Source organism: Symphalangus syndactylus, chromosome 6, assembly GCF_028878055.3.
Source record: "Symphalangus syndactylus isolate Jambi chromosome 6, NHGRI_mSymSyn1-v2.1_pri, whole genome shotgun sequence".
NCBI lineage: Eukaryota > Metazoa > Chordata > Mammalia > Primates > Hylobatidae > Symphalangus > Symphalangus syndactylus.
The window spans coordinates 50,785,837-50,809,634 of record NC_072428.2 but is presented as its reverse complement, the minus strand read 5'-3'; the positions used below and the strand labels follow the sequence as shown (position 1 = coordinate 50,809,634).

The 23,798-nt window shown below is 41.9% G+C and overlaps 3 protein-coding genes and 1 long non-coding RNA gene across 14 annotated transcripts in view; 1 reads left to right on the top strand and 3 right to left on the bottom strand.

Moving 5' to 3' along the window:
• Nucleotides 1-12,383, bottom strand: part of HBE1 (hemoglobin subunit epsilon 1) — a 208,008-nt gene extending 195,625 nt beyond the window's left edge. For 8 of the 11 annotated variants that reach the window (XM_063641225.1, XM_063641227.1, XM_063641226.1 and 5 more), the window contains exon 1: nucleotides 12,273-12,383. The gene's annotated coding sequence lies outside the window, so the exon portion shown is untranslated. The remainder of the gene's footprint in view (nucleotides 1-12,272) is intronic. The other 3 variants (XM_063641232.1, XM_063641229.1, XM_063641231.1) reach the window with 3 other exon arrangements.
• The window catches only part of LOC134736890 (uncharacterized), a 48,643-nt gene that overhangs the window by 23,691 nt on the left and 1,154 nt on the right, over nucleotides 1-23,798 (top strand). Inside the window, exon 2 of the long non-coding RNA XR_010121328.1 lies at nucleotides 18,901-19,137. This is a non-coding gene — a long non-coding RNA (uncharacterized lncRNA). The remainder of the gene's footprint in view (nucleotides 1-18,900; nucleotides 19,138-23,798) is intronic.
• On the bottom strand, nucleotides 13,993-16,684 carry UBQLN3 (ubiquilin 3). Its single transcript, XM_055282661.2, has 2 exons — nucleotides 16,565-16,684; nucleotides 13,993-16,284 (listed from the first exon to the last, which is right to left on the bottom strand). The coding sequence occupies exon 2, from the start codon at nucleotides 16,246-16,248 to the stop codon at nucleotides 14,284-14,286; it is 1,965 nt and encodes a 654-aa protein (XP_055138636.1). The 5' UTR covers nucleotides 16,249-16,284; nucleotides 16,565-16,684; the 3' UTR covers nucleotides 13,993-14,283.
• Nucleotides 21,942-23,403, bottom strand: UBQLNL (ubiquilin like). The gene is given in 2 exon segments (XM_055282662.2): nucleotides 21,942-22,175; nucleotides 22,177-23,403. Coding segments are annotated over 2 exon segments (1,086 nt in total). The 5' UTR covers nucleotides 23,146-23,403; the 3' UTR covers nucleotides 21,942-22,058.

Sequence of the window (23,798 nt, the reverse complement as noted above, 5' to 3'; positions counted from 1 at the left end):
AAAAGACATCATTTTCCCCAAGAACTTATAAAGTTTCTCTCACATAAATAAAATATTATCTCAACTCTGAGAATCAGAGCTGAGACATGAGAAATCATAAGAAAGTAACAGTTTGAGTCTAGGTCTGTTAAACTTAACAACTATTAGATTTAAGGTATTAATATACCTGACGAGGAAACTTGTCACTTAGGAGAAAACATATTTCAACTGTAAAAGCAGAAAATAGTAAGTCTCCAAAGAACTGTGTTGACCACTCCAGGCCAGAGGAGCCCTAGGGTAAAGTCATATCTCTGCAGCAATTATTTTTATGGTGGTGGATGCATCAGACTATCTTAGGTTTAAACCATTAACTGCTGCCATATACTTAACTTTTCTGATTCGAGAATTTTCAATGACTAAAAAATTAGAATTTGGCTGCCTAGAATGACACCTCCAGAAGATGATGTTAGACATAAGTGACATGAACATTTAGATCCCTCTGCAATTACCTTGTTTATCATATATTCATATATATTTTTACATTGTAATTCATTTTAACCAGTATATCTAGGATACAACCAATATTAAGACTTGATACTTTGTAATTTCTGAGTTTGAAAGAACTTCCCAGCCAGGGGATACTTCATAGACTGAGCCTCATAGCTGGCTGGCAGCCAGCAGACTCAGCATAACTTCTACCATACAAGTATTGCTAGCAAAACCAATTCCTCTGAAGATTCCCATTGGGTCATCCCCAGTGGAATCAGATATCCAAATTAAAGTTTCTGGCTTTGTTTTAGCAAATGTATTAATGTGTGGCAGGAAATAACATTCCAGGTAACAATTATTGAGAACCACTTTTGCATGTCTCATGGTTCCAGGGATTATTTTCCCCCTCACAGACTTCAAGGTGAACCATTTCTTTGTCTCTTCCTCTGTGGACTTTATTGTCAGTACCTGAATGTCTCCTTCCCAAGCATCACATGACGGCCTTTCCCAGTCCAGTTACATACTTGTCTGTCTTAAGGCAGGAGCTCCGTCCACATTACCCACTGGGTTCTTCAGCACAAAAACCACACTTTATCTTTCTGGAGGAGCTGACATCTTTTGAATATTTTACATTGTGTATATATTCCTTTTAGAGTTATAAAATAAAGTAACAATAATCAACTTGCCAATAAACTAAGGAATATAAAAAAGGAGTCTGGACTTTCTGGAGTGAAATAACCCTGGTTTAAATCCCGCTGCCATCACTTCATAACCTTCAACAAGTCATTTTCCCTTTTTAAGACTGTGTTTCATCATGTATGAAATGATGTTTTCTCAAAGATTTATTTTGAAGATTAAGGAGATTATTCCTATAAAGTATAGGCCAAAATGCTTGGCACAGAGCAGATGTTTATTAATTATTATTTCAATACAAAAAATCTTTGGTACATCTTGTGGTCAGGTTGGTAACTGGATTGAAAAACAGAACAGATAGGTCTGTCAGGGCTGACCAAAGGTTCAGGGACATTTTTAACAGCAGGTGATATGGACAATTCCAAACATACCAGTGGAGAAAGTATGGTATCCAGAAAAACCTTCTGTCAGAAGGGACATTAGCAACATAATGAAGTAGAAGTTTCCAGCTGCTATTCCCCTAGAGATACACCAATTTTGTCAACTACCCATAAACACGAATACCTATGTGGGAGCCCTGGAGTCCAGATGAGAGGTTCTAGCACTCCAGTGGAGAAAAATATTCAAGAGCGGATGCACTGAACGAGTTCATCACCACTAGACCAGCCATACAAGAAATGCTGAAAACAGTTCTTCAAGTTGAAATGACAGGACTATAATTAGCAACATGAAAATGTATAAAAGTATAAAACTCACTGGTAAAGGTAAGTATAAAGTCAACATCAGAATAATGGTGTAATGGTAATGTGTAACTCACTTTTAATCTTAGCATAAAAGTTAAAAAAACAAATTTTAAAAATATCTATATGATAATTTTCTAATGGATGCACAGTGTATTAAGTTATAAATTGTGACATTAATAACACAAAATGTGTAGGTGAGGAGAAGTAAAATGTAGAGTTTTTATATGCAATTTAACGTAGGTTATCAGCTTAAAATAGACTGTTATGTTTTATGCAAGCTTTATGGTAATTACAAACTAAAAATCTGTAGTAGATACACAGAAGACAAAAATAAAGAGATCAATGCATATCACTACCAAAGAAATCATCAAATCAAAAAGGAAAACAAGAGAGGAAGAAACAGGAGCTACAACACAGTCAGAAAACAATTAACAAAATAATGATAGTAAGTCCTTGCTTATCAATAATCACTTTAAATTAAATAGATTACATTCTCCAATCAAAACATATAGAGTGACTGAATGGATAAAACAAGATCCAACTATATACCGCCTGCAAAAGACTCATTTTCGCTTTAAGGACATGCATAGGCTGAAAGTGAAGGGATAGAAAAGTTATTCTCCACAAAATTTGTAACCAAAATATAGCGTAGCAGGGTGGCATATTGCAATTTTTTTTAAATTCATATGTTCCTGATACCTTAACCTCTCCATGAACAGCGTCTGAGCAACCCATCCCTCACCAAGTTACCAGGTGCACCTGTGTGATAAGGCTGGTTCCTGCCACAAGTTCCTCTTCTTGCCTTCCCTGATTGTGACCTAGTGATATTCAAATGTACCAGTAAAATCCCCTCGTGCCTCTTGCTTGTGTAGTCCAAGTTGACTCTCAATAGAGGTACCTGCCCATGGGTTCACATTCTCTCTTGGCTCTCCTGCTTGATGGAGACTGCTCCCTAGGAGTTCTTCTCATAGGGCCCCTTGCATGGCATGCCTATGGTTCCCTCTAGAAACTGTGATAATAAATTTTTATCTCATATGCATTTCTGAGTGTGATTTCCATGCCTTGTTGTAATGATTTTTAAAGACCCCACAAAGGGACCTACCGCCTCATTTAAAACACAATTGGAACTGGCAACAAAAATAGGATCATTCCAAACTCCAACGAAATGTCCCTCAGAGATGCCCTTTTACTGCTCATGGTTTAATTGCCTATCTATATTGGGCTCTACTGTTTTGGATGCCTTTCTACTCTGATGACATTCTTGTGTACTGCTTTGCATGGCTTTGTATTACCTCTTCTGAATACTGCCAAGAATCCCCTTCCTAAAGTCTAGATCCTGTCCCAATCCCAATAACACACTCCAGGATACTGCATTCCAATTTGATCCCAGCAAGAGGGGGAGCCTCTTTTGAATTGGCCATGTGACTTGGCTGTTTTTCAGTACACCTTCGAGTGATTATAATTTGAGGAATATCCCCTGACACTAGAAGTGGAGTTTCCCCCATCATAGAGTCATGGGTGTATATATTGCTGAATGCTAGCTGGAAAGCTGAGGGAGCCAGTAGGCTGCAGTAGACGTACGTAATGCTGCCTGCTCTCAATAGCACTTGGGAGAAGAAGACAATTCACTCTCCTCCCTCCAAGAGTCAAGTGATCCTCCTCCCGAGGATAGTCCTAGACAGCACTTCATTAGAGACGATGCTGCTGGGACCAGTGGCACCTTCTCTGCTGCATCCTGATAGCCATTTCTCATTGGTCCCCAACCCCAAGGGCTATCACAGATCCCATCCACAGAAGACAGTGAATCAATGTTTAAAAAAAAAAAAAAAAAAAAAGAGGGAGGAAAGGAAAGAGAGGGGAAGGAACTCTTTGACCTTGTTTCCCCTAAGACACTTGAAGATGTTTCTCAGCTCATTGTAAATTACACTTCATCTGGTAAATGCGTTGAGTACTTTTAAGTGCTGGTACATATTGACATGTTAATAATGTCTTCCTTAAAGTCTGACCAACATGGTGAAAGCCCGTCTCTACTAAAAATACAAAAATTAGTGCAGGCCTGTAATCCCGACTACTCTGGAGGCTGAGGCAGGAGAATCACTTGCACCTGGGAGGCAGAGGTTGCAGTGAGCTGAGATCACTCCATTGTACTCCAGCCTGGGCGACAGAGCGAGACTCTGTCTCAAAATAAATAAATTGTCAAAAAATAAATAATTTAAAAGACAAAATTGAGTCCACTATTGCTGATGTGGACCCCCAGGCTCTCTAAGGTTGATTGGGACACTCTAGAGAAGGTGTCCACCAGAACACTTGGGACTACCAGGATCTCCTCAGGGAAGCATTCAAAGAAAACAGAGATCAAAAATAAAAAACAAGTTGAGGGGTAGAAGGACTGAGTATCCTGTGGTTAAGGTTGCTGCCTAGAGACACTGGGTCCCTTCCTTTTTCTCTTTTCAGTCAGAGACAGAACATAAAGACAACTACAGGTGGCTAAACTCCTATTTTAACAATCTCTCACCACGTTTGCCTCCACCTTCAAAAGAACTCAATACACATTTTGCAAGCTACCCATGGAGTTTCTCAGCAGCTTTGCCATCACACACAGTCTTTGCAGAGAGGCTCTTAACTATACACACCTTTCTCCAGGAGCATAGGTATAACATCACATTCATAGTATCCTCTTCCAAGGAAATGCATTTGGCACATTTATTAATGGCATGAAACAACTAATGACTGGCTACCTACTGGACTCTCCAGGAAATAGGGGCTCTTACAAACTCTTAGCATGTGGTCTTCCACTCCCACCTGCCCAATATGTTTTGGGTCTTAAAAACCAACCTTCACAACCTTGGCACAGCTACTGAGGTCTCCCTAAGACAGTATGGAACCAAACTTGAGCCCTATAGGATATTCCACCAGCAGAAGAGGTAACTTCCCCTGTTCTCAGTTCCTTGCCAAATGCCATGGTGCTGGAGAAGGTCACCCTTCCCTAAACCCCTTAGCTATCTTTGGTGATCCTTGGGATTAACTGAGTGAATAGCAGTGGTAGTTCCTGGACTATGCCAATGACACTGCTAACCATGACAGGTGATAGAGCTTAGTGGAATGTTGCTGCTTTCTATCCATTAGCCAGGATGTGCCTAACAAAGGACAGGACCCAAGAAACATCACACTTAATCTTAAGGCACTCGCCTTAACACAGGATGCCCTGGCCAACAAATGGTCCCATCTTCATATGTATTATAAATTATTGGGCCATTACCTACAAATTGTCTTCTTCAAGGTAAAAAAAAAAAAATCGACATATTAGAATCTCTTGCTCATGAATATACCCAAAATGTAAGTCAAAACGATATTAGTTTTAGTATATCTCCTCACATACCAAGGTCACAATACAAGCCCTTGCCAAAACCCTCATTCCCTTCAGAGTTACAGACATTACTAATTGTAACCAAGATACACCCGTTATTTCTTAAGATACATCATGCATGCTGGGTCCTTGGGAGAGGCATTCAATAGAACTTTCATGTTCCTAACAGGTCCCAGGTAACTGATTTAATAGACAGACATAATGATCTCCTGAAAAATCTCCTTTTTAAATTCCAGTCTGGCCAATAAGCCTCTAAATGTTTCCGTTTTGCCGTAGGCCTTATCCTATCTTTATAAATTTTCAATCTTACCCCCATTCAATAAGGGCTGGAGGCCGGATGAAGGGCATGTACTCTCCTGGGATGCATTAATCATAGATTGTTCCACAGGTCAGGGAGCTATTATTCTGACATGGGACACATTTGAATATAAAACTTTACAAGAAAGTACAAGGCTGCAAAGGCAGGGACTGAACTTCTAGAATGAAGTTCAAGTTGGCAGGGAAATTAGGGGCTGACAGGGCACAAAGTTCAACTGCTTGACCTTCTGACCTAGGTTTTCTTAAATGATGTCTATGAAAAATTGGCCCCAGTGCCTCCCTATCCTATTTTAATGTGGAGATATGATAGTACAGCTTTTCAAAATAGCATTTAAATTGTTAAGCTCAAGCCTTTGGTTACTCTTTGACCTATTTCTGTGAATAATTCTATTTCTGTGAATTTACAAAAACAGGATTAATAAATTTGGATCAGCTCTGGGCCCCACTCTTGTTACTGCCTGCACAGTAGACCTGGATGATATCATTCATGGCGTTCAGTAACACCCATACATGCTTAGGAGCAGCAAGTCTACATCTCTGGGTTAGACAAATAATCCGGTATCTTTTATATTCCTCTGAATATGCGCAGAACTTAAACTTGTCATCTCCACTTGAAGTCTAACAGGGACCTCAACTAGCAGGGTCAAAACAGTATTTTTTATATTCCTCTGAAAAGCCTCTTCCTCCAGTTATTCTTCTTAAAGGCCACTATCCTCTTAACTACACAAGTCAAAAGCCTTCTGTCCCATGTTAATTCCATCAGCAAGCCATTTCTACCAAGCCTTAAAAATATGTCCTGAATCTATCACCCTATCAGTACTATTATGACACAAGTCTAAACAATCTCTTCCCCGAACTTCTGCAGATCCCAGTACTAGCTTGTCGGCTTCCACTCTTACCCTCACCACCAACTGCCAACTTAACAGCCAAGGGAAATGAGTTCATTTCACTATCTTAATTAAATTCCCATCTGTGACTAGGACTACTGTGGTCCTGATAATATAGTAATGAGAACATGGAATATGTAATCTACTCTGCAAAGAATTGCCTTTTATTTTGGCAAATAGGCTCTAGAGTGCTAATGTCATCCCTGCCTAACCTAGTGGTATAAGAGACAGTGAGCTCACAATCCTGGCCCTTTGACCTGCTAGACCATTTTGCAAAGGACGCAGTGACCAAATTATGTGCACCTTTGTGAGAATTATGGAAGCAATGAGGATCTACACCCACCTACTCTTCTGTGTATTTAATTTCACATATCTTTTGCCCTGTTTCTTTGCTCTTGCAGTAGTAAACCCAACTGAAAGCTACTTGAAACCATTCTAAATCACCATGCTCACTAATATCTATCTCAGACCATAGTGCCCTATGTGACCTGAAGTATATAAGTAAAAGGGTTAACAAAACTCCTCTGTTGCATGAGAATCTGATTTTCAGTTAAACTTACTGGCTCTGTTTCCATGAAAAACAGACAACTGTAAAATACCAATTATAATTGCTAGTGTGGAAACTGTCGGTACCAAAATGGAGTCATTCAAGTCAAAATCAAACTAAATGGAGCCAGAAGGTCCATTTAGTTTGGGACCTTCATAAAAGGAGGGTCCTCATGTATATTTGCCTGATAATAAGAACTGTCATAAGAGACTCTGCCAAAACCACACCTTGCAATTAAGCCACTTCGACGAGGACATCTTTCCAGTAATAGACAGTCCTAATTGTGGCCTTGCAAGTAGCTTTACTAAACCACAACCCTGTAGTCATGTCACTTCTATGAAGACCCACTCCTAGCTATGGTCAATGCACATGTCACCACCTGTGGGAAGCCCCATGACCAATGAACTTTTGTTTCAAAACAACCTTCATATACTTCTCCTTTTTGCCTTTAAAAGTTTCCCCTTGCCTCCACCTCCCTGAATATGCCTATGATCTGTCATAGCATGCATATCCCAGGTTATAGTCCTGTTTATTCCTGAACAAACTAATTTATTTGGGAAGCTTGTCTCTCTGCCATTATTTTAGGTTGACACTAGGCAGCATTGCCTGTGATAGAAATGACCCTTGATTGGCAAACTTGTCTGAATGGCAAGAAGTTATAATGAATCATAAATACCTGTTGGAGATTCCATGCTTCGGGCAGCCCTGAGTTTGGGGAAATTATAATAGGGCATTTCTCGCAGAGTCTAGAATATAGGTGTACGGAGGGCTGAAATGCATATTAGCTACTATGGGGCACCAGGACTTAACCTGCAGCCTCTCTCTGACTTGCCCAATACAGATTTTGACTCCTTACACCTGGGAGAAGGTGACTTCTGGGTGGCTATACTAACCTATGCTTGGGCTACAGTAAGAACTCCCACCAAATGAGGAACGCCTGATTCTGCCCTACTGGTGATTTTTGCTTTGTTTCGTGTGTACTTGGAGTAGATTCAGGCTAAATGTGGCTTACGATAGTCTTAAAAGTTTATTCAAATAAATCAAATAAAATCCTGATGGGAGTAGCAAAAGTTACCTTCTTATTATACTTAGGATAAAATTCAAATTCCTTGACTAGCTCTAAAGCCTCACATAGTTAGACTCCTGCCTGTTTCCTTGACTTCCTCTTGCTGATAATTTTCCTCTTGTCTAAGAAGCTTGACCACACTGGCTTCCCTTCTCCTTCTAGAACACACCAAGTGCCCAACTTACCCTTAAGGCTGCCACAATAGCTGTTCCCTAAGACTTTATAACAAGATTGTCCCTTTTAATTATTCCGATCACTTTCTCACTAATTCACTATCCTATCACTATATTTTGATTATATGCATAGAATTTACCATTGTTTGATATTTTCTTCTTTGCCTATTAATTTCTCACTGTTTTATTACTATACTTTAAGTTCTAGGGTACATGTGCACAACGTACAGGTTTATTACATAGGTATACATGTTCCATGTTGGTTTGCTGCACCCATCAACTGGTCATTTACATTAGGTATTTCTCCTACTGCTATCCCTCCCCCAGTGCCCCCAAACCCCGACAGGCCCAGTGTGTGATGTTCCCCACCCTGTGTCCATATGTTCTCGTTGTTCAACTCCCACCTGTGAGTGAATTTCTCCCTTTCTTTAATCTTGCACATTTAATCTCATCAGAAAGCTTGGTAAATTCTATCTCCAAAATATGTTCTCAGTTGTCCACTTGTCATACACACGTGTCGAGAACCCTATTCTAAGCCAATACCATCTCTCACTTGAATGACTACAGGGGTCTTCAGATTGGCTCTGCTTCTCCGCTTGTCACCTTCTCATTCATTCTCTGTGTAAGTTGAGAATGAATGTCTCTGCATGGGTGACAAAGTCTTCTTGACCTTGCACTCACCTGTCTTTCCCATGTCACCTTGAAGCACTCTCCCTCTCATTCTCTGTACTCCAGACCCACTGGCCTTCTTTAATTTTTCCATGAATGTATCGAGCTCCAGTCAAAATCAGGATTCTCTTTTATCCTTTCTCCTTTGCATGAGACATTTTCCCCCTAGCTCTTTGAATGTCTGGATTCCTTTTACCTTTCAAATCTCTGTATAAATACTTCCTCCACAGAGATTCTGACTATCCTTCTAAAAATACATCCCTCCTCCTGCCATATGCACTAGCAAAATACCTTTATTTCCTGCATGAAAGTTGTTATAATTATAAATCAATAATCATTTATGTAATAGAAAATGATACAGGATAAGAGTGAAGAATGTGGTCTCTAGAAAGACTGGTTCAAATTCCAACTCCAGCTCAACCATTCACTTGCTACCTAATCTTGGACTAGACACTTTACCTTCTTATGCCTTAGTTTACTTACCTGTAAAAACAGGTTTAATTATAGAGCCTACTTTATAGGGTTTTTGTAAGAATTAAACAAATATATGCAAAGGCTATAGAACAGTGCCTAGTTTCCCGTGAGATCTCTGTAAGAGTTAACTGAAATCTGACATTGCCACTATATTTTAAACTCCTTAGGGAAGGAAACATATCTAATCTTGTTCACCATTGTATTCCTAGCACCAAACATCGTTTCTTACATATAATATGTGCAGGAAATATTTATTGAACTGTGAGTGTCAAAGGGTAATAACTTGGAAAAATTCATGATATATTACCAAGTTAAAAAGGTAGATTATGAAACTATGTACAGTACAAGCATAGTTGTATTAAAATATATATTCATGATATATTACCAAGTTAAAAAGGTAGATTATGAAACTATGTACAGTACAAGCATAGTTGTATTAAAATATATAAAAGTACAAACATCATGGTATTGGTAGTGCTGTCTGGGTAGTGAATTTTTCTATATTCTTATTTTACCTATCTTATGTACAACTTACATACATACAAATTATTAGAAGAGTAGAGGCTTTGCAACTATTTATCAAAGATGCATACGCTCAATTGCATGAGCATCTATTAAAAAAGATCTGAAGTAATAACACAGTAACTGGTAATAGCATAGTTTCATCACAGTCTAATTCACCCAGAAAATATAATGAAAAAATTGTCATTCAAAATATCAAAAAATGTCATATGTAAATAAACCCAAATGCATAAAACTTATTTGAAGAAACTACATTTTTATAAAGAAATAAAGTTTAAATAGAAATATTCCCTATTTTGAAAGGAAAGATTCCCTATTGCAAATTTCTCAACATGCTCCAATTTATAAGTATAATAGAAAGCCAATCAAAATCTCATTTGGCCTTTTCTGAAATTTGACATCTTCTATAAAGTGTACTTGGAAAGACAGACAAAATTAGCCGATGGTATTTTGCAATGCCAGGCATTATTCTTTTTGTCATTAAATATTTCAAAGTTAAAATAATTGAGGAAGTGTAGTATTAGATAAAATACAAAGCAAAGAAACAAATAAAAACATCTACGCATATGTAGGCTATGGTAATGAAGACATTTCAATCTAGTGTAGATACTTGCAGGACTCAGGGGGGTAAAAATTTCAATATCACAAATTCTGCCCTGCTCTGCTTTTTGAAGGATAAGGATTAAAGCATAAATTAAATTAACTTGATTTATTGCAGTGATTAAGAGTATGGGCTCTGGAATTAGACTGTCTAATCCTGGCTGTAATATGAAGTGCTTTATAGCTTTAAGTGATGTACTTCCCCTCTTCATTTGCCTCAGCTGCCCTCATCCATAAACTAGGGATACTACTAACATCTGCGCTAAAGGACTATTGTGTGGAATCCGATGTAAAAAGCTAGGAACAGAGCCTGACATATAGTAAAGCCTCAATAAGTGTTAGCTATTATTAATATTAAATAAATACAAGTAATGAAGCCCTAAAACATATAGAAAAAAATATGGGCATGTGTTTATGATGAAGATATTAGTTTTTTTTTTAAAAGAAAAAAAAGAAATAACACTGATGCTTAAAAGCACTTTTTATTGTTTGGATACCTTTCTCCTTAACTGCTGTCTACTTTCCTGGCTAATTGTTATCCAAATCAGCTCTCAGTACTGCAGACTTTACCACGGTTTGTTTTTCTGCTTTCTAGCAAATCTCTTGGTCTGAGGAAAGAGTACAATTTCTTTGGAAAGGGCCAGGCAGTAGGCCCAGCATGACCAAAACTCTGTGACTCTATCTTCTCTTTGCCACCTGTATAACCCCCTTGTCCTGTCCTTCCACAACCCAGATTTGATCTTGGGCCATGGCTGATAGAGTGTAAGAACAGGGACAGCAAATGGGAAGTCCTAGGAGGCCTGCTCTTTCAGCCACATCAGCCTGCAGGGACCTCCTCCCCCTAAAATTCTCATAGCCTTTATTTTCCCAAGCACAAGCTCTGGTCCTGTGACATCTTTAATTTGATTTGTATCTATCCAGTGTCCCTAATCACTTTCTCATTTGTTTGCTAACTTAGTCACTCATTGTTTAACACTCCTTCAATCATTGATTGCACACTTTCCACGTACCAGGCACTACCTTAGCTGCTAGGTAGAAGACAGTGACTCTCCCTGCCCCAGAAGCCTCCTCCTCCTGGATTCACCATCTTGGAGCCAGGCATGAGGCTGATGAGTTTATTCTTTGATGAAGCTAGAGCAAGGATTCCAAGCACCCAGTCAACTGTGAAGGGCTCTAAGAAGTTATGGCAAGAGAACTATCCACTAAATGAACACTCTTTTCCCTAGTTAAGACTTTTAGACCCAATTCACCTGGTGTCTTCCCTGATGAGCAGGGCTTAACTTCAAATGGGCCTCAGGCTTTCTTTGGCCCAGATGGAAGGCAGATAAAAACAGCAACATTTCTTCCCATTAGGTGTTTTTTTGTTTTTTTTCTTTTTTCCTCAGACCCACCCGGCCTTCCAATTAACAGGGCTTAACTTCATATGACCCTCAGGTTTTCTTTGGCTCAAATGGAAGGCAGATAAATGCAGTAACATTTCTATTAGGTTTTTTGTTTTTTTCCTAAGACCCATCTGGACTTCCAAGGATGGAAATTTGGGGTTCAATGTATATCTTCCCCAGTCAGAGACAGATCCAGAGAACTCACCTTATGAACTGAAGAAAATGGAGAGGCAAGAATTTCCCCTTCATTTCCCCTAGCACCACCATAAACAATAGGTTTTTCTTTAATCTGGACAAAAACTATCCCCTAATGGGGAGTGGAATGAGAGGAAATTGAAGCAGTATTTGTCCGTTTTCACGCTCCTAATAAAGATATACCCGAGACTGAGCAATTTATAAAAGAAAGAGGTTTACCGGACTTACAGTTCCACATAGCTGGGGAGGCCTCACAACCGTGGCCAGGAGAAGCAAGTCACACCCCACCGGAATGGCAGCAGTCAAAAAGTGAGCTTGTGCAGAGCAACTCTGGTTTTTAAAACCATCAGATCTCGTGAGACCCATTCACTGTCACGAGAACAGCATGGGAAAGACCCGCCCCCACGATTCAATCATCTCACACCAGGTCCCTCCCACAACACGTGGGAATTATGGGAGCTACAAGATGAGATTTGGGTGGGGCCACAGAGCCAAATCATATCAGGAGACCTGTGCTCCACCTAAACATTGAAACCTAAATCGCTAGAATAAATGTTTTCCCAAAGGCTGCTTTTATCTCCTTTAAGCTGTATGCTAGCAGCTCTAAGTTACACAGGCCGATCAAAATATCCTGAGCTCCAAGTAGAGGTTCCTTCTCTCCCAGTACTGAGTCTCTGACATCTAAACACACACCACAGCCACTTTTAGGTATCCCCCATCAAGACCTCTTTACTTCCTTGATGGGAATACAGTGTGAATGTTTCTTATGTTTACACTTCCACTTTGCCATGAAACTCTGGTTTAACAGACTGTGTTTTGCATGTATGCTTGTACATATGTACATAGAATATACCCATGTGAAGACGTATTTAAGTGGATGTGCATTGTGTGTGCGTTTCTCTACAGTGGGTTTACCTGACACATTTATGTGCATATGGACTGGAAAGCATTATTTACTGACTTGATTTATGAATTGTAACACTTTTACCCTAGAACTACGTGGTTAATGGAAAGCATCCTTGAATGAAAACAAGGATCTAGTCTGAGATCCCAAGGGCATCTTCTATGTGTTATGCACCTCCTACCTCAGTGCCTTTGTACATAATAGGTCTTCTGCGGGAAAGCTCTTCCCTCCTCCTTGAAAGATTTACCTACTTAATTCTTACCACTTTTTGGATTCTAGTTTGCAGTACACACTCACAGAAGCCTTTCCTGTCTCCCCAGACTAGATCAAGACCCTGTTCATGCTATTTCACAGCTCCTCATCTTTTTCTTTACACCATTTCTCATAGTTTGCAATTATATATAATGTGAATTATAGTCACAATTTGCACAATTCTTTCTATAAGATCATAAATTCATTGAGGCAGGGCAGTGAGTAACTCTTTTGCTCATATTGAATTCCTAATAGCTAGCAAAATGCTATACACAGAGTAGGTCTTCAATTTTGAGCTTGAAGTTGCAAAAAATTAACTCTCTGAACCTTGCTACAAGGGACTGTATAAAGTCGGTGAGATTCAAGAATCTGAGAAGTCACCCTGACTCCTTTGCTGCTCTATCTCTATCCGCTTCGAGATCAGCATCAAATCCTGGAAGTGAAAGCCACTTGGGGGATAGTCTTCAGGGGAAATAAAAATAAGAAAGTACACCCACTTTTCAGTCAGGCTAGTGGTAGGGAGCTCGGAAAACCAGATCACCTGGTAGCAGCTACTACAGGACACAAAATCTGAAGAAACGCTGAAAGAACACTGGGAAAGTTGCAGGCCTTGACCTTCAAAAGGTTGCAGCAACATTTCCTCCTCTGTTCTTCATACCTGTGAGTCTTCTAACTTCAGATCTTTTAGTTTCCCTCCAAGTCCTTCCATCCATGTAGAGACAGCCCTTATCACTACTTCTCCCATATCCATCCTTTTTCTCATAGCCCACATGAATGAGACTCAGGCAAGAGTTCACATTGGAAATTGGGTGTAATTGCATCTCGAGATAGGCATAAGCAGAGCTCAGACCGGGGAACCCCGATGGTATGGTGGTACAAGTGGTTGACTCACACACAGCACCTCCACTATGTTTTGGCCATTAGTCTTCCTCGTTGACTCTGGAACAACATTGCCTCCACAGTAAAGGGCATCATAGTAAATTTGGTTTATAATGCAGCTGTATTCAAAAATGGGAGAGCTAAGGAAATAGGATATGGGAAAAAGGCACAGAGGAAAACGTATGGTCTGAATGACTAAGGCTCCTACGACTGTCTCAGCTTCTCCACAGCAGCATCCACGTCGCCCCCCGTAGCAATGAGGGCCTGAAGATTGGCTTCACGATTCAGAAAGCCCATGGACCGCAGTTGCTCCAGCTGCACCTGAAAGTGAGCCTCAGGCTGCAGCTGCTGGGGATTTGTACTAACTAAATCTTGCAGCATATGGAGAAAGGGAGTGGAATGGAAGCCTAGCTCTGCAGAGTCCAGTGCTGGGAACACCTCAGGAGGTGGATTTGGGAGAGGAACCTCAGACATAAGGGGATCTTCTCTAGACTCTATACCTCCTGCCACACTATCCGTCCCTGCTAGGAAAGGCATGAACCAGAGTAGGAGGCGAGGTGCTTCAGTAGCTAGGACCTGCAGACCCTGCTCAATCTGCCCCAGGGCTTGCAGGGCACGGGGGTTTGCCATGGCTGCCTGAAGGTGCATCAGCAGTGGCAGCTGTGGTTTTATTTCATCCTGTAACCGTGGAGCCGGATTCATGCCGTCTGGCCTCAGAGATCTTGGATAAGCTGGGGATGGCAGCCAGGGAGGCTCAGGGATTCCAGGAATGGCTGCCGTGGGGGAAGAGGATAAGGGAGCAAATGGAACCCTGTTGGCAGAATCTCCCAGCCCCAAGACAAGATCAGGCAAGTTTGTGCTAGGTCCAGTAGAGCTTTTCCCTGCACCATCTTGGTCTCCACCTTGTCCAGTACTGTTCTCTGTGGGGTATCTCAGGAAAGCTGGGCAGGAGGACCTTCCCTTGATTGCTACTGACTCCTTGGGGAGAGGCTGGCCTGACCCAGGCTCCTGAGATGAGGGTGACGATGGGGGAACTCTGTTTACTGGTGGTGGTGGTTCCTGGCTTTGGCTGAGGGCAGATGCAGTCCCCTGTAGATAAGTTCCTAGGGACTGGGGGTTCTCGTGTAATTGCTGGAGATAGTCATAGAGGCCTATAATACCCAGAAAGTTTGGAAACCTATTTCTAATGTCAGGTGCATCCTGATGCCCATCCTGCCTTCCTTGCCTGCTACCTGAGCCTCCATGTGTAGAAGTCCAGGGGTTGGGGAGAGGGTCACAATTCTCCATCCTTGAAGGTTGGGTGGTGGTGGTGGCATTATCAGTAGTGGCAGTGGCAAAGGGATTGCCACCAAACTGCTCCTGGACTGCATTAAGCATTGGGTCCATAACATCTGTGTACATTGTGCGAAGCACATTGTAGCCACCAGGAATGCTCTCCAAGTTACTGAGCACCCGGTCCTGGCTACGTATCATCTCCTGCATCATGGCAGGGTTACGTAAAAACTCCAGTGTCTGCCGCATAATTTCAGGGTTGTTGAGAATATGCCCAATCTCAGGGTTGTGCTGGATCAGCTGCTGCATATGGGGGTTGTCAAGAACCAGCTGGCGTACTAGGCCTGTGTTGGACAGCAGACCCTGGATGAAGGGGTCATCAATGAGCTGAGCCACAAACTCAGGCACAGACACATGCTGCCGCATTAGTGAGCTTGGCTGGTCAGGGAAGCCACGATAGGCCAAGCCCAGCCCACCGAGGCCTGTGAGGAGACCTAAGCTAAAGGCAGGGGGCCCATCTGCTGGGTAAATGGAGCTTGGCTGAGGGAGTGATCCAGGACTTGGGCCCTGGGTAGGGATAGAGGCAGCTGGGCACTCATTGCCCATGGTACGACGCTGCATCTTGATGACCAGGTGGACCGTGAGGCCATCTCGCACTCCACACTGTGCCAGAGAGTCAGGATCCTTGAGGATTTTGCCAGCAAAGATTAGAACAAGCTGATCAGGGTGGGCCTTAAAGCGTTGAGATATCTCTTCCTTCAGCTGCTGGATGGTGCATGTATCTGTAACTGAGAAATCCTCCTTGTCTTTGGGTGTCTTCACTGTCACCTTGATGAGGTGGGGATCCTGGACTGGTGCTGGGCTGCCCTGTGGCAGGGCTTCTCCACCTTTGGCCATGGTGGCAGCAGGAAGTCCAGGTCTGTGGGGACACAGCTAGGGGCATGGGGATGATAGACCAAGATCATCCTTTCAGGCAATAGCAAAAGTAGGAAGGGTGAGCATGAAAAGGGGCTTGAATATTAGGATAGGGAAAGCTGCAGGGTCTACATGAAAGGAGCCTTGAGGTTTCTGGGGCAGGATGCTTTAGGAGGATTGTGGGATTGAAATATGTTGGAGTCAGGGGAGGGAAATGCAGGGCCCTGGGAAAGAGGTCTGTAGTTGATGAATACAGGGACAAAGGTACAAGGAAGGGCCCAGGCTGGGGTGTACATACCAGTCAGCTGTGGTCCTGTCCTTCTCTTTATGCAGGGCTCCAAACCTCCCTCATCTTGCTACACAGCCACCCCTGAGGCCTTCTGGGCCAGAACCTGCACTGTCATGTCCCTTCTGTGACCTCAGTGCTGACGTCACAGCCTCACACAGAGGATTCTTGAGACTTCTCTAAGGGGCTCTGGATCCCTGGGAACTCTTGCTCTCCCATCTTTTACCACTTCGACTTCCTTCACCTCAAATGCCTTCCTGTAGAGACTTCTCTGAAGGCTCAGACTGGGATTGGAACATTATCAAACATCTCTCAGTCCTCTCTGTCTCCATTCAGACCCACATTCAGCTACTTCCTGGTCCAGGGGCTTCTTCCTGGTATCCTAGGTCCCAGTTTTCTGTCTTATTCAACATTAACCATGAATTCTTTATGTATTTTCAAAGTATTGATTCGCTGATGAATAGGATTTGGGGTATAAGGGAGGAGTCAAGCATGACATAACTTTTTTTTTACTTTAAAAGAAATTGTTATCCTCCAAAGGAATTCAAAGGATTGAATATTTACTAAAACAAAGATTGGGAATAAACACTTTCTCTAAATTAGCAGGTTGTTAAAAGCTTTACATACATTTGAGATGTCTATTTTACATACAAATGGAGATGTAGTATGGTAGTTGAATATTATAAGTCCAGAGTTTATTAGCATTCAAAGGGTACTTAAGATCATGGACTGGTTTAGATTAGCTAGTTAGTGCATACAGGCAAAATGATAGAGATTTTAAAATCTGAATTTTGTGGCTCTATAACATTTAGAAATCTGGAAGATCAGAAGAATTTGGCAAAGGAAACAGAAAAAATAAAAGAGTAAGGTAGAAAAAAAGAGAGAGAAAAGAGAAAAGCCAAAGGAAGAAGAGTTTCAAAAAGGAGAGAATAACCAATCATGTCAAATGATGCTGCTAGGTCAGGAGGATGAGGATTGAGAATTGGCCACTGGATTTGAAAAAATAAAGAATTGGAGACCATGATGAGACTAGCTTTGGAAGGATAGTAGAGGCAGGAAGCCTGATTAGATTGTGTTTTAAAGCAAATGGTTTGGGGAAAAGTAGATCCAGTGAGGGCATTTTAAATGTAAGAAAGGGGCTGACGGCTATGTGGGGATGTGCAGTTAAAGGCTTTTTAGATTTTTTTCTTAAGAATAGTGTAATGATGTTTATATTCTGATAGAAACAATCCAATGAGTAGAAAAAATTGATGCATGAGAAAGGGAAAATTATTAAGTTCTTGAATAGATAAGTTAGAGAGATTGGGAGCAAGTGCCTATGTGGAGAGCTTGATTTAGGAATATGAAGTTTATTCATGATAGCAGAATGAATGGGAGGCAGAGTGTATTGGGACAGATGTAAGCTACTTGGTTGATTTCATGGTAGACACAGGTAGAAGTCCCTTCTGATTATTACTGTTTTTCTTGTTGAAATAAGCACAACTTTAAGATTTAGAATAAGAAATGGATATTGAAGATTTGAGAAGAGAAAACAAGATATGAATTGATCATCTGAAAGAATAAGTGTTAGGTTTTGAAGGGAAGGCAAGGGTTAAAGAAAGACACACACACACACACACACACACACACACACACACAGCAAATGCAGGCTTTATGTCTAGCATAAAACCTAGAGAAGTGTGGTACCAGCCTAATGCCAGAGCCCACCACTGCTTACAGGCTGGGGTAATTTATAGGTATGGGAGGGAGGGGTCTGGGCATTATGGCTTGCTGCCTGGGAGGATATTGATAAGATGTTCTCATGATGAGGCGGTTTGGTCCTTGTTTCTGTAGGATGTCATCATGGTGTTCAATGGACCTTTGCGCAGCAAGATATGATAGGGATGTTACTTTAGTTGGGCCTTTTTCCGCCTTGTGGTCAGGTGGTTAGGCAGGATGTTTCTCACAGCCTGAACCCCCGTGAAATGTTTCACTTTGACCAAGGTCTGCAAAATAGTGGGAAGTTTACAAAATGGTGCAGTTTGGACTAACAATAAGGTAGTGAATTAACTAGGATAATGGATTTCCAGGTATAATCTCCAAACTGACAGCATTAGCATCACCTGGAAACTTATTAGAAATGAGAGATTTTAACCCTACGGTAGACCTACTGAATCTAACACCCTTGGAATGTCGGGCAGAAATCTGTGTTTTAACACACCCTCCAGGTGATCCTGGTGCAGATTCTGGTGAGAATCACTGGACTGGGAAAATGCAGTTAGGATTACTAAGACGGTAATTAAATCTTTTGGTAATAAGTTTAAATGAAACTAGTCAGCACAGCTGTATGCTTTTCTTTGCCTAAACAGAGACTAGTTGAAGAGTTGAGTATCATCATGATGAGTTAACTAGGCAAGTATTACGCCACAATTATTATATTCATGGATCATGAAATAATCTTGGAGCCAGAAAACTGGGCTGAGAAGGAGCAAGATGGTGCAACAATGACATCTATCCACTTCCAAGTCCAAGGGAAACACAGATGTAGCCACTGCTGGAGAAGCAGTGTCTTCACTGGACATCCAGATCTCCATTATAGCAAAAAGGTATAGTCATCTTTAGAAAGAAGGTTGTAGATATGTGGGTTTTTCTATTGCTAAATTATGACTTCTAAATGGTAGGATGAAAAGGCTGGAAAATTGGTGACAAGTAGAAAAATGAGTCAAGTGAGGAATTTTCAGAGCATATTGTGATGAAAATAAAAAGATGACCTGGACAGCTTGAGCTTTTTATGCAAGCTGTAGAAAAGAGGGTATGAAGCTTAATCATATTAAATGGGGAGGTAAAAAATCCATTTTCACTGTAATTTATTTATTGAGACTTACCTTTTTGGTAGGTGTGGACATGAAGTAGGGGTCTTTGGCAGTGAGCTTTCTAGAAACACTTGGAAGTTTGTAGGCCCATCCTTCACTCTTACTGATGGCCATGTTGGGGCTCAGAAGCGGTGGTCTGTTGAGCACACAAATCTCTGTGATGGGTCCCCTTTAGAGTCCAGAATCTACTTCTCAACACCTCCCCTGCTCCCACCCTAGTGCAAGAAACTACCATTTCTCAACTGCTCTATTGTAAAAGCCTCCTAACTTGTTTCCCTGCTTCCCTGGTTTTCCTCTACCACAGTCCATTCTCCACTCTGAAGCCAGACTGATAAATTGAATTACTTGATTTATTTGCTCAAAACTCACCAGTGACTATTACATTCACAGTAAAATCCAAATTTTTCACCAGACCTATAAAACTTTTCACAATCTCTCTGACTTCCTCCCCATTCCCCGTTCCTTTTTGTCCATTTCAGCCACATCACCTCCTTGTTATTCTTAAAACATAGCAGGAATATTGCTACCTTGGGGCTTTTACTTTCAGACAGCCCCTGGATCTTCCTTCTCTCAGTGAATTGCATGTTCAGTTCCCCTAGTTACTTCTGATTTCTGCTCAAATGTCACCTTTTCAGAGAGGCCTTCCCTCATCACCCTATGTAGAATATCTTATTCTGATTCATTTTTCTTCACAGCACTTACCACCTAACATAACTTCTATCTCCACAAAAGAAAGTAAAGTCAATAAATAAAGGATCTTTGTTTTTTTCACTGCTATTTTTTCAATGCCTAAAACAACATTGAATTATTATGGTAAAAGTGTATTAAATTATTTAATCATGGAATAATTAAAACACAAGTAATGGTATATCCTGCCATGCTGGGATACTCTAAGTGAGGCAGAAAGAGAAAAAGGTGGGGCATTGGCAACCATGGAAAATGTAAACTACAAACATAAGATACACTGAAGGAGATGATATTCTTGGAAGGTGCTGTGCCCCATGGAGGGCTGGATTTGTGGTGACTGGGATATACAGTTGAGATAGCAGCAGCTGCATCTCTGTGTGCTAAAGAGAAAGTAGTGACAGCCCATCACCATCTTATAATGGTAGCAAAATCAATGAGCAAGAGGCTCCAATGATGATAGCTATTCATCCAGACTTGGTTGATATGTGAATTCACCCTACTCTGGCCCTCGTATTATTCTTGTTCCACTTTCAAACTTGAACAATTTGGGTTTGAGAAACTCAGACAGTCTTTATGACTAAATATCTGGGCCTATCTATGCAAAATGTTTCCCTTTCTGTTTAAGCATGTTATGATTGTTTTCCCTACATATGGGTCTGTTTATGTGTCTCTAGGTATTTGCATCTGTGTTTGCACATGGCTGTGTGTACTCATACGTGGACTCTATATGCCTGTATATGTGAATTTTTTACTATGTGAGCTTGTGTACATACACACACGTGTCTGAGGTGACACGCTTAAAATAATCAGTTTCATATACCATGCTCAAGTTTCATATATCATGCTCAAAATGCTCAAGTTTTAGAGATAAAAACATTATTTTTATCTCCATATTAATACGTGAATGTGGTTTGTGTGTTAAGGTACATATAGTAGGTGAGACAAAAATATCACACAGCTAGTTTTTTCTTTTTTTTGCAAAAGAAGTAAAGCCAAACCTCAGATCCTGGCAAGTGAGTGTAGCCATTTTATTGACAGATGTTCCAGCCAAGGCCAATGATCTGTTATTCAGTACAAGACACATTGGTTGATAACTCCTATTCCAGGACTTCTCTTGGCTGGAAGCATGAGGAAAGGTGAAAAAGGCAAATGAGATGGTCAGGTGGGTCAGTAGGCAGGTAGCAAGCAAACAAGTAGGCATGGTGGTTAGAATGTCTGGGATCTCTTGAGCTTGCGGATAGCAGTATTGGTGTCCCCTTCAGTAGCAATGAGTACCTGTAGATTGGCATGGTGGTTCCCAAATCCCATGGCCTGGAGAGAATCCATCTGTTTGCTAAAATGAATCTCAGGAGCTTACAGAAGGTGGGAAGGGTCCCCATCCGGGGATTGTAGCCTCTGCAGGACTGTTCCAGGCTTGTGGCAGCACTCAGGTCCCTTGGGCTCAGCTGTATCTGAAACATTGCAGGAACAGGGCACTGTGTCAGGATAGCTGCAGCTGGGGGCAGGAAGCCAACCCAGGCCCCATAAGTAGGGTGCAACCCAAGGCAGAAGAACAGGAGCCTCTGTGGCCAGCAGCTGGAGGCCCTGCTCAATCTGCAATATTGCTTGGAATGCTTTAGGGCTGGCTAAAGCACTAAGCAGATCAGAAATCTGTGTCTGCTGCAGGAATGTGGGCAGCTGCTTCCTCCACTGTTCACTCAGCTGGGGCGTACTCATGAACAACATAATCTGAGCTGCCAGGTAGGGGTTGTTCATAAGCAACTGCATCATGCCTCCTGTGATCTGGGAGCTGGTCTGTTCATCTGTCAGCTGGAGATCACCCTCTAATGTCTGTCTGGAGCTACTTAGAGAAACAGTGGCATCCTTGTATTCTTCTTGAAGCTGCTGGGTAAGCTCTATGCTAGGTAAGGCTGGTATCCCAGCTGGCTGCCGAGTGGCACAGATATGGCTCTGGCCCTTGGTGGAGATCATAGCAGTGTTGGCTTTGGAAGTGTGGTTGACCTTGTTAGGGTTGTCGTTGGCTGAGGTGTTTGAAGATAAACCACCAGAGCTATTATAGATGACTCGGGTTGCAGGATGCTGTGTGAGCTGATCTCGTTGTTCCTGTGGTGGTGGTGGAGGTGGGGGTGAACACTGGACTTGTTCTGGCACTTGTCCTGCCAGGAGAGCTGTAAAAGGGTTTCCTCCAAAAGGATCTTGCATGCTGTTCAGCATTTGATCATTGATATCAGCATAGTTCTGACCCAGGGCATTATTCCCACCTGGCATTGTCTCTAAGCCCAGATACGGCTGTGGGTTCAGTGGATACTCAAGGTTTTGTGAAGGTTGTTGGATCTGCATTATCTCTTGGATCACAGCAAGCTTCCTGGCCAGCTCCAGAGTCTGCAATAGGATCTCAGAATTGTCAAGAAGAAGGTGGGAAACTCCTGGGTTCTGCTGCATCAATTGTTGTGTGTCTAGATGTTCTGAAATGAACTGCCGCATGAACTCCATGTTGGACAGAAGCCGCTGGATGCTAGGATTCTCCAGCATCTGTGCTTTGCACTCTGGGGGGCTCACTTCCAAGTTTTGGGTATGCACTTTAGGTGCATCAGACCCCACAAAGTGGGCCAGTTCCACTGGAGCTTGATTCATTCCAGTTGGTTGGTGCACTCTGCTGCTGTTTCCTTTGGTGTTTCTGTCCCGGTGGCAGGGAACATTCGTTGGCAGGTCCTGGAAGAAATGGGCTAGAGATCTGGACCCATGCTTAGACTTGATGACCAGGTAGATGGTGTGGCCATCCATGGTGCCCCTCTGGCTCAGTGTGTCATAGTCTTTGAGAAGGCAAACCATGAAGACCAGCACTAGTTGGTCCATTTGGCATTGGAAGTGAGCTGATAGCATCTCTTTGAACTGCCTCACTGAGATGTCATCAGCTACCATAAAGTCTTTCTGGTTGCCTGCAGTCTTCACTATCACTCGAGTGGCATTTGAAGAGATATTTTTGTCTGCCGGCAGACCTGAAGGACATCCACTCTGGGACATCCTGGATGTTCGAGAAATGGCATGCGACATGGGCTTTAGTGGGTGGGCAGATGGGGAGCAGGTGGAAGCTGGGGCAGAAAGGGTGAGGGCAGACAACTGTTTCTGCTGGCCTTTGTCTCAGGTATTGTGCTCTCAGGCCACAGGATAGTTTCCTTGTTGCCCAAAAAGGGATGAGTGACCAGGCTGGGGCCAGATATTTTGTGATGTTGTGCCCTCACCCCAGTTATCCAGATGTGGCCCAGCTGAGGCCTGGCATAGCTACTGATTCATACTTCACCCACGGTGGACAAAGTGGTGATGATGACTTCTCCTAGGGCTACCCCTCCTCCTACCCCACCCACCAAGGGTATGAATCCTCAGAAAAGGGATATCGTGATGTCAACTCTATCCTTGCAGTCACTCTGGGCCAGCTGGGGAAGGCAGACATATTTAGGGGTCCAGGTCTCTACAATAAAATAAAATGATTTTCCAGAAAACAGGGACAAAGTTCTCTGCATGGAACTAATAAGAAAACAAAAAAGTAAACAAAAACCATATTTTTAAATGTGGGATGTGTGTTTCTGTGTGATACTGTGTGTATGTTCCTTATAGGGATGTTAGACTTGTATGAAAAGTTGGGTCTACTGAAGCCATAGATAAAGCCACATTCCTATAAGAATGCAATCTCTCCCATAGGAAGGAGC